Raw genomic sequence first — 15,750 nt, forward strand, 5'->3', positions numbered from 1 at the left:
CTCCTTCCAACTCCCCAACACCAGGTAGGAGGGAAAGACGGTTAGTGGGGACAAGGAGCGGAGTTCTCTGCTGCTTTCCTCTGGGTAGGGTCTTAGGATTCTGTTGGGGGCAATCCCAGTATCAGTCATCCGAAGTCCAGGTTACAACAAAGGCAGCACAGGTTGAACCAGCCACAAGCAGTCTGCTTCCAAGCAGCTGTGCCTTCTTCCTCAGGGCTGTCATAGTTAAACCCCTCAAAGTCCTTGGAATTCAGCTAATTTTACCTGGCCAAGACCATACTCTACACGAGGTGCTTAACAGGTGTGGACAAACTAAAATCCTCAACTTGGAATTTTAACAAAAACATGTTTACATATCATGTAAAACAGCCACAATACTATCCTAAATATTACAGACTGTTTTCTGGAAACACAGCTAGAAAGCTCAGTATCCAGAACTGATTTTTAGCCCCAAATATAAATTCTATTGTTCTTTCAGAGGAAACCTGAAAACATCCCACATAAATTATTCAATTTTGGGCAAATTAACTGAGACAAGATGTGAGATTAATTTTGAGGAAGGAAATTGAAAGGAATGGTTTTAAGTGATTAATATAACATATCAGGGTTTTTAAAAACACCTCACTGGGTGTTCAGAGAAGAACCAGGTACCCTGGTTAGCAGAACAGACCAAGACAAGGAAATCTGACAAAAGTAGAAAATCAGCAATTTATTAATAGAAAGATTGTCCTAACAAAGGCTCACCTATGAGGACAGCCCTCCTCAGAAGAAAATCAGTGTGCATTTCAGAGAGCATCTAAAGGTGGTCCAGATTCTTGAATTAAGTAAATCTGAAAATGATTCAAAGTGTCTGTCCTCAAAGAGACAGCTAACTGTGATATCTGTGAGCACATGTGGCCTCTTGGCTCACATAGATCCTGTGGCTTCTCTTTGCTCTTCTCAAACCCACAGGACCACCCTAAACCTTTTCAGCCTGGGGCCTTTCCTTCCCTCAGCTTCTGATTCCAAAATAAACCTGTCATTTTGACCATGTGCTCTCTTGGTTCTCCACACACTCATTGGGTTCTTGGCTCTCTGGTTTCCTCTCTTGCCTTCCTCTCTTCTCTTCTTTTCTGTTCCCACCATCTGTCTCTCTCTCCTTTCATGGCCTGGTTCATTATCTGAATTATATTTAGTGTACTGCTTTTTCACCCTGCTTTGGACTCTTCCAGATGCCTCTGGCTGTACTCTCTCCCTCACACCTACAGTGAAAACCGTCTCCTCAACCATACCCAGGAGTGATCATATCCTCATTTCATTCACAAAGGCAACAAGCTTACTGCACAGACATCATAACCATGTGCTGTCATCTGACCTTACTGAACAAAACCCTAGTCTGTTGTGTGTATTACAAATACCCATTCTCGCCACTTTCGTTGTCTTAGAAAAAGATCCAGGGGTCTAAGTTTTAGCAAGAGCCTCTCCACTGTGATACTATTTATTTATTTCTTATTCAGAAATCCTACCTGGGATAAAGAAAGTAATTCAAACTGCAAAGGAGCACATGACATAAAAATGCAAAGGCGTAAAGTATTAATTGATTCATTGATCATTTCATTGTTTCCAGACTTACTCTATCTCTATCTAAACCTATGTGCATGTGTCTGAATCTATGGCGCACATCTTCAGGAGCCTGTAGAGGCCGGAAGAGGGCATCTTGTGCCCTTGATGGAGTCATAGGAGGTAGTCAACCACTCAGCATGGGTGCTGAGAACTTAACTCTGATCCTCTGCAGAGGGGTAAGCATCATTAGTTGCTGAGCCATCTCTCCAGTCCTGAATTCATCATCTTTATGGAATTATTGACTGAGGACAACATTGTATGCAGATCTTTAAATAGCTCCTTCTTTAAGTCCTTTTTCAGTCATCTCCCCAGAGAAGGATTGAACAGCATTGAACTTCCTGTGGCACACAAACTTCAGAGGTTGGAGACACTGTTGACCTCATCTTCTTCCAGCTAAAAGGTTCTCCTGAGAGAGTCTGCTGACCCGTGACCTGGAAGTGATTTTCTACTTGGGAAAAGACACAGCCTTCAAATGGAATCATTCCTAATACTTTTTTGTTGGACAGAGACTGTGATACCCCTGAGAAGAGAAGGAAGCATCTAAAATTCCCAACCTCCACAGAAAGGGCCTTCTAAATGGTGTCTCTAACTTACCAGATTCTAGTTTGAAGTGTTGATGTCTAAAAATGCTTTAGCAACTTTGATTGGGTAACTCTCATGTGGGACTTCGTATTTTTCATTTTTATTAAATGTCCTAGATGATTTACGCTACTTGTTCCTTACCTCAATAGCATGAGCTCAGATGTTACTAAACATGTATTTCATGAAGACTTTTGGTGATTATTAATGGATCCTATTAATGCTCTTTAAAATTAAATAAATGGTGAAGTGTCATTTTTTTTAGGAGCACTTTTCTGTAATGTTTAGTCAAGTAGTTTGGGTAAAAGAAACTATAAAAAGAGAATAGTCTCAGAGGCTAAGTGAGTGCTGGTGACGACTCTGCAAAGCTTGTTCACATAGGAAGGTTTCACAGACTCTCCTGTTTTGAGGTGGTGGTGGACTCTCTGGGTAGACTCCAGGGGCTATAATACACATGCCTTCACTGTAGGGTTATGCAGATATATTAGTGAGAGGTGAAGTTCAATGAGGGCAGAAATAAGGGGATGCTTTTACAGTAAAAGCCAGACTGCTTGTTACAGGGTAGGTTTTATTCCTATTTATAGCACCTATATGTGGCTACATGATCGCAGGCAAACCGTTCAAATATCTGCAGACAGAGCTAGAAGTTAACAGGTCATCAAGTGGAGAAGGGTCGGGGACATGAAAAACAAAGCAGAATCTGAGATCCAGGAGGCACTTAGAACAGAACCAAGTGGAGGCGCTTAGGGGTCTGAGTGCCATTGGTTGCCCACCCCATTCCTAGTGCAGAAGCAGTGGTTTTCCACAGATGAGTCTGGATTTGCATAACAAACAACATCAACAGCAAAAACCCTGGGACAGCAATAGCTCAGAAGGGTGGCTTCTAACTACGTGACTCCATTGCCACTAGCAAATGGCTCTGGAGATTCCATCTTAAACTCTGTTAACAGCTAACATTCCCTTCAGCCTACTGTGTTCTTGGCTCCCTTCTTAGTGCTTTGCTTATAGTCATGAACTTAATTTTCGCTGTCCTTCTGCAACAAACAATAAATGTTGACTCCTTGTTCAGAAAGATAAATTGAGGCATAGATGGGTTAAGTCTCAAGCATAACATAGAGTAGGTAGTAAATCAGACCCAGTTAATTAAAGTGAGTCAGAGCTACTCAATTTTAGCTGTCAAGTGTCATGTCACTCTTACAAATGCACTTCCTTGGTGGGTTTGTCAAGGAGGCTTTATACAGCAAGTTTCTTGGTATCCTGTCTTTGGTTTCTCCTGTGTGGTTTATATTTAATGTAGCAACGCTTTTTGAGAAAGAGTTTGGTTAGGGGTAAGAAGGCTCCTGATTAGAGTATGAGGTGACACGGCGATAAAAGTAGACAGAAGGGGATGATGGGAAAGATTTTGCGGAAATGTACCTCACACAGCTAACAGAACCTTGTATACTGTGATGAAGACCTTAGAAGATTCTCAGCAACACACATAGTTTAGAAGGAGACTTAGAAGAAGCAGTGAAAGGCACAGGTACAACTATTTAGGAGAACATGCCGCCTGGCAAGTCAAGAAATACTTTCTTCTTTAAATGAGTCCTGCAACAAGGCTAAGGATGACAAAAGCTGAGAAAATGCTGACACTTTTGATTAAGAGCTGCTTTGTTGATTTTGAGAATACACCTTGTAGCTTGCTAAATCAGAGTGCTGGATAGGAGGGCAACAAATAGGAAGAGGCTGCAGCAGAGACTCTCAAGAAATCTTAGCACGGAAAACTCAACTGGCACATTCACCATGGGGTCACATGTCTCACAGCTTGCATCCCACTTTCAGGGCTAAGAACTATCTAAAGCCAGACATTTCCTCTCATACATGGGATCCTAGCACCTGAGAAGCTGGGGCAGAATGAATGTCATGTGTTCAGGGCTAGCGTGGGTTATAAAGTAAGTTCTAGGCAAGCTTATAGTAGAGAGAGAAAGAAAGATAGATCCCATCTTTAAAAAACTTATATATATATATATATATTCACTATTACTGTACCCAGAATAAAAGATTCACAGTGTATAGAAATTTATTTCTTGAATTATAATGATTGGTTTTCATGTAAAAAAGCAGGGAAAAAAGGCATAAGCACCATATATATTTGGTAAATTTATCTTACTTGTAAGTACTTAATAAGCAATTCTTCAATGTTTCTGGGACATGCTGAGAGTTAATAAGATGATATATATTGATTTTCATGATAAAAATTTCTATTTGCATGGATAGAAGTTTAAATTATTTTTAAGACTCCTCAAGAAGAATTGATTTGCTGGAATGAGTAACTGCCAAGAATATCTGCACAAATGCAACTCATTCCATTCAGAAACCATCCAGTGGCTTCCTGATATTTCCATTTAACTTGCTGCGTATCAGGATGATATAGTTTTGAGTGTCATTGCAGTAAAATAAAGAAAATAATAAAAGGCAAGTAAGTTTATACATTCCTGTGAAGAATGATGTAAAGCTCCAGTCTTATTCGGCTCCTGTACTGACACAGAAAACTTCTCACAGTCTCTTGCAACTATGTATAAAGTAAGGGTTCTCAGCAGAGTAGGGAGAGGAAAATTCTCCCTGGGTTTGGTGGAGGACATCTGATTTTTAGGGAAGAGAGAGAGAGAGAGAGGGAGAGAGAGAGAGAGAGAGAGAGAGAGAGAGAGAGAGAGAGAGAGAGAGAGAGAGAGAGAGAGGAAGAAAGAGGGAGAGAAAGAGGAGAGAGGAGAAGGTCCTATGTGTAAGGCTTAGGAAGTCAAAGCGGGTTTGTCACATCCCACTGCCCACTACCAAACAAAATTTTACCTTCTCATCTTCTCAAACCTTCCTTCCCCTCTTAGGGACACTTGTGTTACAGGGAGGCTGATTCAGATATTTTAAAGTAATGTTTCCTTTTAAAATTATTAAGCCCATTGGGCACAACACCAACAGTGTCCCTGTCTTATTCTGGTTTTCTTGACGGTTCTTTCTTAGTCTACCACAATCTCCACACTCATAACAATTTCATGGCTCTATTGCTCTTCTGTATCCAGCATTGAATTAATGGAGTTGATTCATGGATTATCTAATTAGCTAATTCTGTGCATAATTTCCTTGTTGACAAAATGCTTGCCCTAAGAAAATAAATATTTTGCCTATGCATTTGTTTTCAGCTGATGACTTTGTAGTTCATTAACAGCAAAAACAAACAAATAAAGTCATCAGTTTACCCAAAACCAAACAGTGAATCTGTGTTGCAGGCTTTCTACTTTGTTTGCAGTGTGAAAACTGATGAATTCTCTGACAGAAGCCAGTTTCTCTCCATGCATTCCCAAGCTACTCCGGCTTTTCTTCTTCCAGTCACTAATTCAGTCATTTTGCTTCTGTTGGGCTACCCTACTCCTCTTCTTGCCTGTTTCTTCTCTTCTCTCCTCTCCTTTCCTCTGCTCTCCTCCCCTCCCCTCTCCTCTCTTCTCAATTCCTGTCTCCTCATGTCCCCTCCCCTTCTCTCTTGCCCTCTCCTGTCCTCTCCTCTTCCCTTCTTGTCCTTTACACTCCCCCTTCCCTCCCTTCCCCTTCCCTTCCTCATCCCCTCCCCTCTCATTTTCTCTCCTCTGTCCTTCCCTTATTTTTCCTCTTCTTCCCATCAATTTTCTGGTTCATCTTTTTAAATATTTTTTGTGCACTCTGGAATCTCATAGCACTAGAGGAGGCTTGTGAAAAGTAGCATTTGGAAGTATGTAGATCTTAAAGAGAAAGAGAGTTTGGATGAGGAATGAGGATTCTAGTCTGACATATGATGGATTTGGGGAAGACATTTAGCTTTTCTATATCTCCCCAGTGGGCGAAATTCATTATCACAAGTCAACAATCCTCTCTATCCCTTGAAATGTTGTGGATATTTTATGCTATCACTATAACAGCAATAAATCTCTTTCAGTAGATATTTCCCCAAATGTTTTTATTATTATATTAACATTTGGGTAGATTTTTAAGATAAAAAAGTGAATTGTGTTTGTTTGTGTGTGTATGTGTCTGTATGTGTCTCTGTCTCTGTGTGGCTATATGCACCTGAATTTAATATGCCTGAGGAGGCCAGAAGAAGGATTCAGATCTTGTATGGAATTATAAGGTGTGAGACACCCTGTGCAAGTTCAGGAAACTCAATTTGGGTCACTTTCAAGAACAGCACATGCTCCTAATCACTAACCCATCTCTCTAGCCCCATTAGGTGGTTTTGTAAAACACTGCTCTCATGCAGTAAAAATGTAGTTTAAAAATACAATTTAAAATAAGACTTCCTAATTGGAGTAGGAATTCATGTGAGACGAAGTACAGTATTGCCACAGAAGGCCGACAGTAGGCCCTGGGAGAGTATGGCCAGTGCTAGGGATTATAGGAAGCACAAGTGTTTGAGTGAGAGGGCAGATGAAAAAAAAAGAAAAGAGAAAACTGAGGTTAGAATGGGTATCTAAGGGTTTTCTCTGTTATGTAGAGGACAAACATTTGATCCATTACCCTCTAAACCATAACAAAAATCTGATCACTCAGTAAGTTTTTAATGGTTTGATATGTTTGTGTGTGTTCCATTTAGTGATGTGTGAGACACAACTCATCAGGATGTTGAGGGATGAGGCCGAGGCTAGGATGCGTGTAGAGTGTATTCCAGCAGTGAGAGCAAATCCTCCTCTTCCACAGGACAATTGTTACGTGCTCTCGCTCCCTTTTCCATTCACAGTGCCTAATGTAATATCTGATCCTAGTGGTTTAGTTAGTCCTCTACACTTATGGGTGCGAGGCCTGATAAGTGGGGCCCGCCCTAAGAACTGATACAGATATTCACAACTGGATTGTGAGAGACTTTGGAACACTCAGCATCAAATGGAATTTTCATCAAATCCACACAGATATCACAGAATACTGTGGAAGGAGAGGTAGAAGACTGTAAGAGCCAAAGGAGTGGGACGATCCCAAGGAAACGGTGTCTTCAAGACACAACAGGACTGACACACATAAACTCACAGAGAGATGGATGGAAGAAGGCACAAGACCTGCACAGGTCAAAGCCACATGGGATTCCATGACCAAGCAGGGAAAGTATACAGAGGTTCTCACCTTTAACAAAGAAGCAATTTGTAATTGACACCCATGTGCTGAGAGATAAAAATCAGTTTTTTTTTTTTTCAAATGGAATGTCACTGGGAATATATGGGTTTTAAATTGAGTTTCTTTCTATGGCTAAATGTACAAAATCTCAGTGTGATAAAAACACTCATTATTTTCTATACTGCCAGTTCCTGTTGTCTGAAGGCTCATGTTACTTTGATTAGGCTTTTTCGACTATAACAAATACTATCATAAATAGGACACGATAGCTTTAATCAGTTTTTCTGGGCTTGCAACTTCAGAGCAATCCAGAAGGGCAAAACTGGTCACTGCATGGTCACTCTTAGGAAATGGAGATAGAAACTCAGCCGTACATCCTTTACTTCTGGGGAGCCCTTTACCTGCTCTATGATGGTCATTTGGAGCTCATACTTCATGGTTCTGGTTACATGGAATATTTTCGGCTTTCTGGAGAAGTACTCCTCTCTATAATGCAATTAAGGACTTCATCCGGCACCAACACCCCTGCCTTCTGGGAATTAACTCACCTATAATACCCACAAGCACATATTGTTCCAGATTTTTTTTTTCTTTAGGACAAACTCAAGCTAATGCAGTGCATTTTCTAACAGAGAGTTTATTAACTAAAGTGTTACTTGAACTTAAAAGAAATAAACTTCTGCCTATTCATGCATCCTTTATTATTTTTAGAAAACTTTTTATTCTGAAAAGTATGAAATTTTAATGTTCTTAAAATGACTTTTATAGCTAACTCTATGGTCACAGCAGATTAAATATAAATTTTATATTCAAACCCCCACAGAGGTGTTTACCAAAGCTTGCAGAAATAGTGACGATAAGTGCTGCCACCGCACCGAGAGGTTTAAACGCCTCTGAACTGAGAGGACTGAAACCCAGTGGGAATTTCAGCTGACAGCAGTGTCATCAATTGATTCGTCCATGATCTTATTCTATTTTTATTTTCAGTGTTTAGTATTTGACCTCCATGAGGGCAAACATTCAGAAATATACTCCTTATCTTATCTGAAAATGCTTTTTAATTATCAAGTAGTAAAGAAAAATCAAATCATGACAAGAGAGCTTTTGAATTAAAATAATTTCTTGTAATTATTTGCTTCCATTTTTGCATATTTTCTTTCTATTACTTTTGTAATCACCAGAGGAGTTCTGTAAGTTTTAATCATAATTGTTAACTTAGAATTTTTATTTAAAACTGTGTTTTGGAAACCTGAATGCTGGCATAGATGCCTCCTTTTGTTTATTGGTAGAATTGATTGCCCTGTGGGGTGTGTTGGAGGATAAGATTAAGGATCCTTCAGAGTAAGAATCTCATGCAGTAAATCCATAGCATCAGAGGAAGGGAGCTGCTTCCTTCTGGCCCACCATTCCCATGAAAAATTTAGTTCCAGATTACTTTACATGAAAACATTGTGTTTAGAGAATGAGAAGGGATTCCAGAATTAAAACTTGCCAATAAATTCATCTTTACCCCCTTTCCTAACTTCATTTCTTAAAGACATATATCTTAATTTTTATGTTACACTAACACGTGAGTATCTTCATGTTTGTATGTCTTCCACATGTGTGTATGCAATCCCTGAAGGACCAAAGAGGATACTGGATCGCCTGGAAATGGAGTGACAGGTAGTGATGAACCGTGTGATGTCAGTGCTATGCACAGAGCCCGTGTCCTTTGCTACAACAGCGTCAGGTGCTCTTCGGGACCTCTCCAGCCCGGGGTCCCGTATCCTAATACCCCCTTAGAACTATTAGTGATATCAAGAGGTGTGCTTGCTTGCTTGTTTGTTGTTGTTTTCTAGCTTCTGTTGGGCACAAAGATTTCAGCTCTTTGTGTTATCCATTACATTTTATTCTACATTCTAGTGCTTTATTTGCTCTTTAATCTCTTGCCTTGCAGCCTTCCTTATTAGCCCAGAGCTAAATCAACATGGCTGATTTATTGTGGCATTCCTGCCTACTTTGGAAGTCTCACTGATGACAGTTTTCTTTCTGTAATTTCTCAGAGCGAAAGAACGGTGACAGGTAATGTATGCTGCACTGGACTACATTGCAGGTCTGTGACCACGTGTCACCAAAACCTCATTTCCCGGGCTTCCTCACACTACACTCTACTCTTGTTTAGGTATGTCCCTGCCTTCTCTTGATTATTTGTATATTGTTTCAGTTTTTATTCTCGTAAGCAATTTGGATCATTCAAGGCTTTATTTGAACCTCGTGTTTTCTTAATTACTACTCTCCATGGTCTTTTTTTCACCATACCAGAAGTTTCATTTTCCTACACATTGTGCTGCTATCTTGATATATGAACATTATTATTGAAACTAGCAATTGTTTTTGTAAAGCAGAAATATAAGAAACAATGTGAGGATATCTTCATCTTGGTTTTATTATCTATGTGACTTTTTTTTTACAGCTTTAAGTTTGTTCTTTGACAGTTTTACACACACACACACACACACACACACACACACACACACACACATATATATATATATATATATATAGTTTTACCCTCAGCTCTACCCTCCATCATCTCCCTCCAGCTTCTGTCATCCATCCCTCCTCCTACAAGAGGAAAGAGTTCTTTTATCTATATCTTTCCTTTTTGTTATGGGCTTAACAAAGTTCATGAGACCACACAGCATCCGAAGGGAGAAAAAGCATTTGTGTTCTTATCCAATTTTCAGCCCTAGGAGATATAATACCGACGGGATGGGCGAAATGTGTCCCTTGGTGCAATAATAGCGTGGCAATTGTGGTAGGTAACAGCAGATTCTCAGCTTCGGTTTGAAGCTTGCTCCACAGGAGGAACTCATGTCTGGGACTGTAAACCCAGTCAAACTCTTGTGGTTGAGATGGTTGTATTCCCTAAAGGAAAACTTATCACTATTTTTTTTATTTAAATCATGGACATGGCTATCTAATTGCTAGAGACAAATGCAACTCTCAGCCTTATTCAGAGGAGCACCACATTGCAGGGAATTGTAGAGTATGTAGAGACTCATGGCTGCTTAGGGTGATGAGAATAATAAGTGATGTTTAGGCGCTCAGTACACTGAGGCCACTGCCTTAACGGTTCATGGATTTCTGAGGAAGAAGGGTAGAAAGAATGTAATAGCCAGAAGACGAGCAGAAGGCTTACTAAAGGCTATGCTCTGGTACAACACAGTAGTTCAATCATAATCACGAAGGAGTTGTGGTTGCCTAACTGAGCTTGTCAACCATCAGTCATGGATCAGGGAGTGGGCGTGCAGCTCTACTCCTCCCTGTTGAACTATTGGCTTCTGATGGATTCTTGGAAAGAGGAACTCATTGTCTCTTGTTGTGCACCCATGAGTAATCTCATTAACAGGCTCCAATGCTTAGTGGTGCATTTGACTTTGAAAGGAAACACCTTAAGTGTACACATCTTAAAATTAGCTTAATAATCTTGAATAATATGTACTCAGTGATTCCATGTTGCTACGGTAATGATTCACAAATCTCTGACTTTTAGATTTCAAAGTTAGTTATTAAGAAACAGAAAACGTGGCCACAATAGTTAAAGACACCATCAAATAACTTCTGTATTGGATTTTTTAGTCTCTGTTGTTATTTTTCGCTTATGTATGTGTGACATTATCTATGAGGCCTTTGGTTAACCTGATTAAGTGTGTAATAGTAAGTTTCTACCTTGGATATCTTATTAGTAGTCTACTTTTCACAGGTAGTACTATTATATGCTACATAAAGAAATATATACATACACATATTGACTTAAAATTTTGAATTATGATATATTTCATGTTTTAAAAGTAGCATATATGTATATACATATATACCCACTTATAAGCAAATGTCTTTCAGTAGAATATATTCTAAGAATATATTCCCAAAGTGCCTTAGTCAGGGTTCTATTGCTGTGAATTGATGCAATGGCCAGAGCAACTCTTATAAAAGAAAACATTAATTGGGGGTTTAGAGGGTTAGTCCTCTAAAACTGTCATCATGTCAGAAAGCATGGAGTCATGCATGTAAGACACAGAAAGAGAGAGAGAGCCTGGGCCTGACCTTGGATTTTGAAAATTCAAAGCCCAACTACAGTGACAGACCTCCTCCAAGGCAACACCTACTGTAACAAGGACACATCTTCCAGTCTTTGTAGGTAGCCCTTTTAAACAGTCCCACTTCCTGATGACCAAGCCTTCAAATATATGATCCTATGGGAACAATTATCATTCAGATCTCCACAAATATTACATATTTTTTAGGAAAGAATTTTAAAAGCTGGGTGTGGTTGTACATACAGACAATACTTGTCAGATGAAGGCAAGAGAATAGCAGTTCATAGCAAGTTTTAACTACATGAGACTATCTCACGGAAAAAAGCATACTGAAGAAGGATAAAAGTCTCAAAAATATACTTAATACTTCAAAATCAATCAGAAATCTCATTCTCAAGTTTGCTTCATAATAATGTCTTCATAGATAGTTTTTGTTGCACAGTAGAGCAATTTGCATATCATATATCAACTATAATAGAGCACTTGACTTCTTTAATGCAATGCCTAACTGTAAATGTCTATAAATACAAATGAGGTGTTTAAATGTGAAGATCCTGTGGCTAGATGACAATTCCTATAATTATAGCATCATTACACCTGCCTGCACTGCACTGAATAGTTAAAGTTACAACTGTCCTTATTATTGGAAAAGTAATAACAATTATAATTGTACAGTGAAGTATTAAAAGCTTAATACTCAATTTGAAGGCAGATGAGCTACAAATGCAATGCAAACTGAACTCATAAAATTCATACCATTAATACACATATGCTACGGAGAGACACTAAGATGTAAGGAAAGAACTGTGGAGTTCACATGGCTCTAATTCCCAGATTCTCAGATTCTAATATTTTAGTAGCATTATGATGGGAATTTATTCTCTATGAACCATTCAATTCCCATAATACCATTGTTCACACAGGTGTGCACATGTTTGTGTGTCTCTGTGTCTGTGTAAGTATATGTAAGCCAGAGATTAACGTCAAGTGTCTTCCTCAACCAGTCTCTGTATTTTCTGAGGCAGTCTTCTAGGCACCTGGCTCCCTGATTTGGCCAAGCTGGCTAGCATGCTCCAGAGATGCTCTTGTCTCTGCTTCCTCATGCTGGGGTACAGGCATGCTGCACCTGGCTTTACAAATAGGTTGCTTGGATTTGAACACATGTCATGAATCACAGCACAGCAAATATTTTACCATCTGAATCATCTCCCCATCACTCATGTCAACATTTTTATTCTGAGGCAGGCATACATTCTGATTAAAGAGATGAAATTATAAATAAGGAGGTGCTTTCTAGTTTATTTGTGTTGAAGCCAAGTACTTAGAAAACCAGCAGTAACACATTTTTTTTTGGCTTTTTCATATGAAATGCTGATCTTTTAAATCTGTAACTCACCGTCGTTTCGCAGAGTGAGTGGTGTTGGAGGACTGAGCACTCGAGCATTCGTCACAGAATTTTTCACCAGACAAATATAGCTGCCAACATCTGATGTTTGCACTTTAGAAATATAAAGGTTGCCCGTCTCCTGGGATATGAACCTCCGACTGTCTTCCGCCACAAAGGAAGGGAACTCGTTAAAGACCCAGCTATAGCTGATCTCTGAAACACACAGAATTCCGTTGTTGAATAATACAGATCACTTAATTGACAGACAAAGCTCAAACAACAAAGGCTTTACCAAACGTTCCTTGAATCCAAGGCCACACATGCTTGATTCACAAACTCTTCAATGTATTATATTCAAGGCATGGTTCTGATTTGTGGCTATGGGAAGAGGTCACATTGTTCTCAGATGCTCTGCTTTTACCCATTTCCCCTTCAATTCTGACATGTATTAAATCTGTGCTTAATATTCAGTACTGGGATAACATGAGAGCTGAAAATTAAAGAGATAATTCCTTGTTCTTTTATATCAACTAATGGGTTACTCTTATCCCAAACCTATGAAAGAGTACATGGAGAGGACAGCACACACTGTAGTAGAATAAATGCAGATGTGCACTTACTTCTACTGATCCATTCACACGTCTCAACTTAGGAGAGAGCTGCACTTTAGTTTTTACTGGTTTGTTCATCAAATATTGGTTGTGGGTTACCTGAGACCATATCTCATTCCAAAAAGAAAAAAAAAAAATCCCAATTTCATGGAGTTATCCATGTGATGGGGAGAAACCAAGAATATATGGACAATGGAGTAAAAGTTAAAGAGTGGGAAGAAAAAAGACAGAGAAAGGAAGAAGAAAACTAGAGCATCTTAACTGATCTGGAGACAGGTAGGGTAGGAAAAAGAACCTGGGGATTATATTTTAAACAGTCTATACAGCTCTGAGTGAAGAAGGAGGAAATGGGGCAAATTAATGACTGCGAAAAGAGCAAGCAGGGGAAAAATTGCAACTACAGGAAGCCAGTTTTAAGTAATTATGAAAGACATTGCTTTTGAGTGACAGGGGCAATGAGGATAATGAGGAGCCAGAGGCCATTGATTGTGAAGAGAACAATGCAGAAGTGTGCATGGGGTAGGGATGCTCCCCAGGTAAGAAAACTTGCTGCTCATAGTGACCAAAGTGGATTCCTAGCACACCCATTGTGTAGCTCATCACTTCCTGTAATTCAGGCCCCAGGGGATCTGACACCATCCTCTGGCATTTTCTGGGCACCTACATTCACATGTGCACACAAACACACATACATACACACACACACACACACACCCACACAGAAAGAGAGAGAGAGAGAGAGAGAGAGAGAGAGAGAGAGAGAGAGAGAGAAAGACATAGTCCTAAAAATAATTAAAACTAAATAGAAATTTAAAATGTCAGAAGAATTAAGATATTAAGATTGATTATGATAAACAAAAATAACAAAGATTAAGGTTTTTATTTAACTAACTGAACAATGTAGGAGGGTATACATATTAATATATACATATATTTATCTTTGTCTAGGTGTAATAATGATAAGAAGCAAAGTTCTTTGGAGATGTGGGCACAGAGAAACTCTGCTTTAACCATGACACCTCAGACTGATATAATGTCAATTATGAATTTGGACTCAAGGAGGAAGGCCATTAAAATCTCAACTGGCTTGGAACTCCCCTATGTGTATCAGGAAAACAGATTTTACAACCTTCTTTTTTCAGAGTTGTTTGATAAATCAACTTAATTATGTTTTTAAATGACTCAACATGTAATTAAAATCAACCATTGGAATTGGAGTCACTTTATATTGTCTTTTCTTTTTTTCATCTCAATCACCCTCTCTTCTCTTTTATCCAATCATGGATTGTTCAAAGCCAGTTTCCTTTCCTTCTACATAATTCAAAATGGGGATCCTAGTATTGAGCCAACATTTTCAGAGGCACAAGCAGATCTAAAAATCCTGGGGGAGACAAAGCCCTGACTAGACATCTCAACACTAGAAATTGGTTATATCTATCTTAATTGTTGGTCAAAGGGACCCTGTAGAATCCCTCAAACAACCCAGGCTATTGCCACATCTATTGGTTTCTTTCTATATACTGTTGGTAAGGCCCTATTCTTGAAGATAATACTTACATAAGTCATGAAACACAGAGATGTCAACCTGGTCCATATGTAGTGTTCATGATACTGGAAGGTACTCTGGGTTAAACAAAAAACAAAAACAAAAAACAAAACAAAACAAAAACCAACCTAGCTACAATGATCTACACTGGTCATCTATTTGAATGATATACTAGTACAATGATGTCACAAAGATTGTCAGCTTAACCAACTATCTGATTGGAATTAAAAGCTCACTCTATAAGATGGAACCCATGTTTGACACTGCTCTGGTGGCCAAGAACATGAGACTAGACAGGACACAGTTTAGGGAAAACCCAAATAGTACTGGTCTGCAAAAGGAATGTTGCAATAACAGGATTTCCAACAACATTCTGCTATACTCATAGATCAATATCTTGCTTAGCCATCATCAGAGAAGCTTATGCCTGCAGTAGATGGGATCATATACGGAGGCCCACAACTTGAAAATGTAGAGTGAGAGACCTTGGAACTCTTGGTACTAAATGAGATGTATCCATTTAATCTCTTCTTTTAGGGCTCAGGGATCTCTACAGAACAGGAGGCAGAAAGAATGTAAGAGCCAGAGGGCACAGAGACCACCAAGGGAACAAGCCATTATGGACAGAACAAGACTGATACATATATGCCCACATAGAAGCTCTGCACCTACATAAGTCTAAGCCAGATGGGATCCCAGTCCTGAAACAAAACAACAAAACTGCAAAGGAAGGATCTTCACCAACCCTATATCTGACAGAGGATTAACATCCAGTATATATAAAGAATTCTAGAAGTTAAACAGCAACAAAACAAGGAATCTACTTAAAATATG

General features: G+C 39.1%; 1 protein-coding gene across 2 annotated transcripts in view; it reads right to left on the bottom strand.

Annotated features, from left to right (window-relative positions):
* The window catches only part of Cntn5 (contactin 5), a 1,228,807-nt gene that overhangs the window by 398,483 nt on the left and 814,574 nt on the right, over positions 1–15,750 (bottom strand). For both annotated transcript variants that reach the window (XM_060369300.1, XM_060369297.1), the window contains exon 8: positions 12,769–12,972. In XM_060369300.1, coding sequence (XP_060225283.1) covers positions 12,769–12,972 — 204 coding nt within the window. The remainder of the gene's footprint in view (positions 1–12,768; positions 12,973–15,750) is intronic.

This window comes from Meriones unguiculatus, chromosome 1, assembly GCF_030254825.1.
Source record: "Meriones unguiculatus strain TT.TT164.6M chromosome 1, Bangor_MerUng_6.1, whole genome shotgun sequence".
NCBI classification, from domain to species: Eukaryota; Metazoa; Chordata; class Mammalia; order Rodentia; family Muridae; genus Meriones; species Meriones unguiculatus.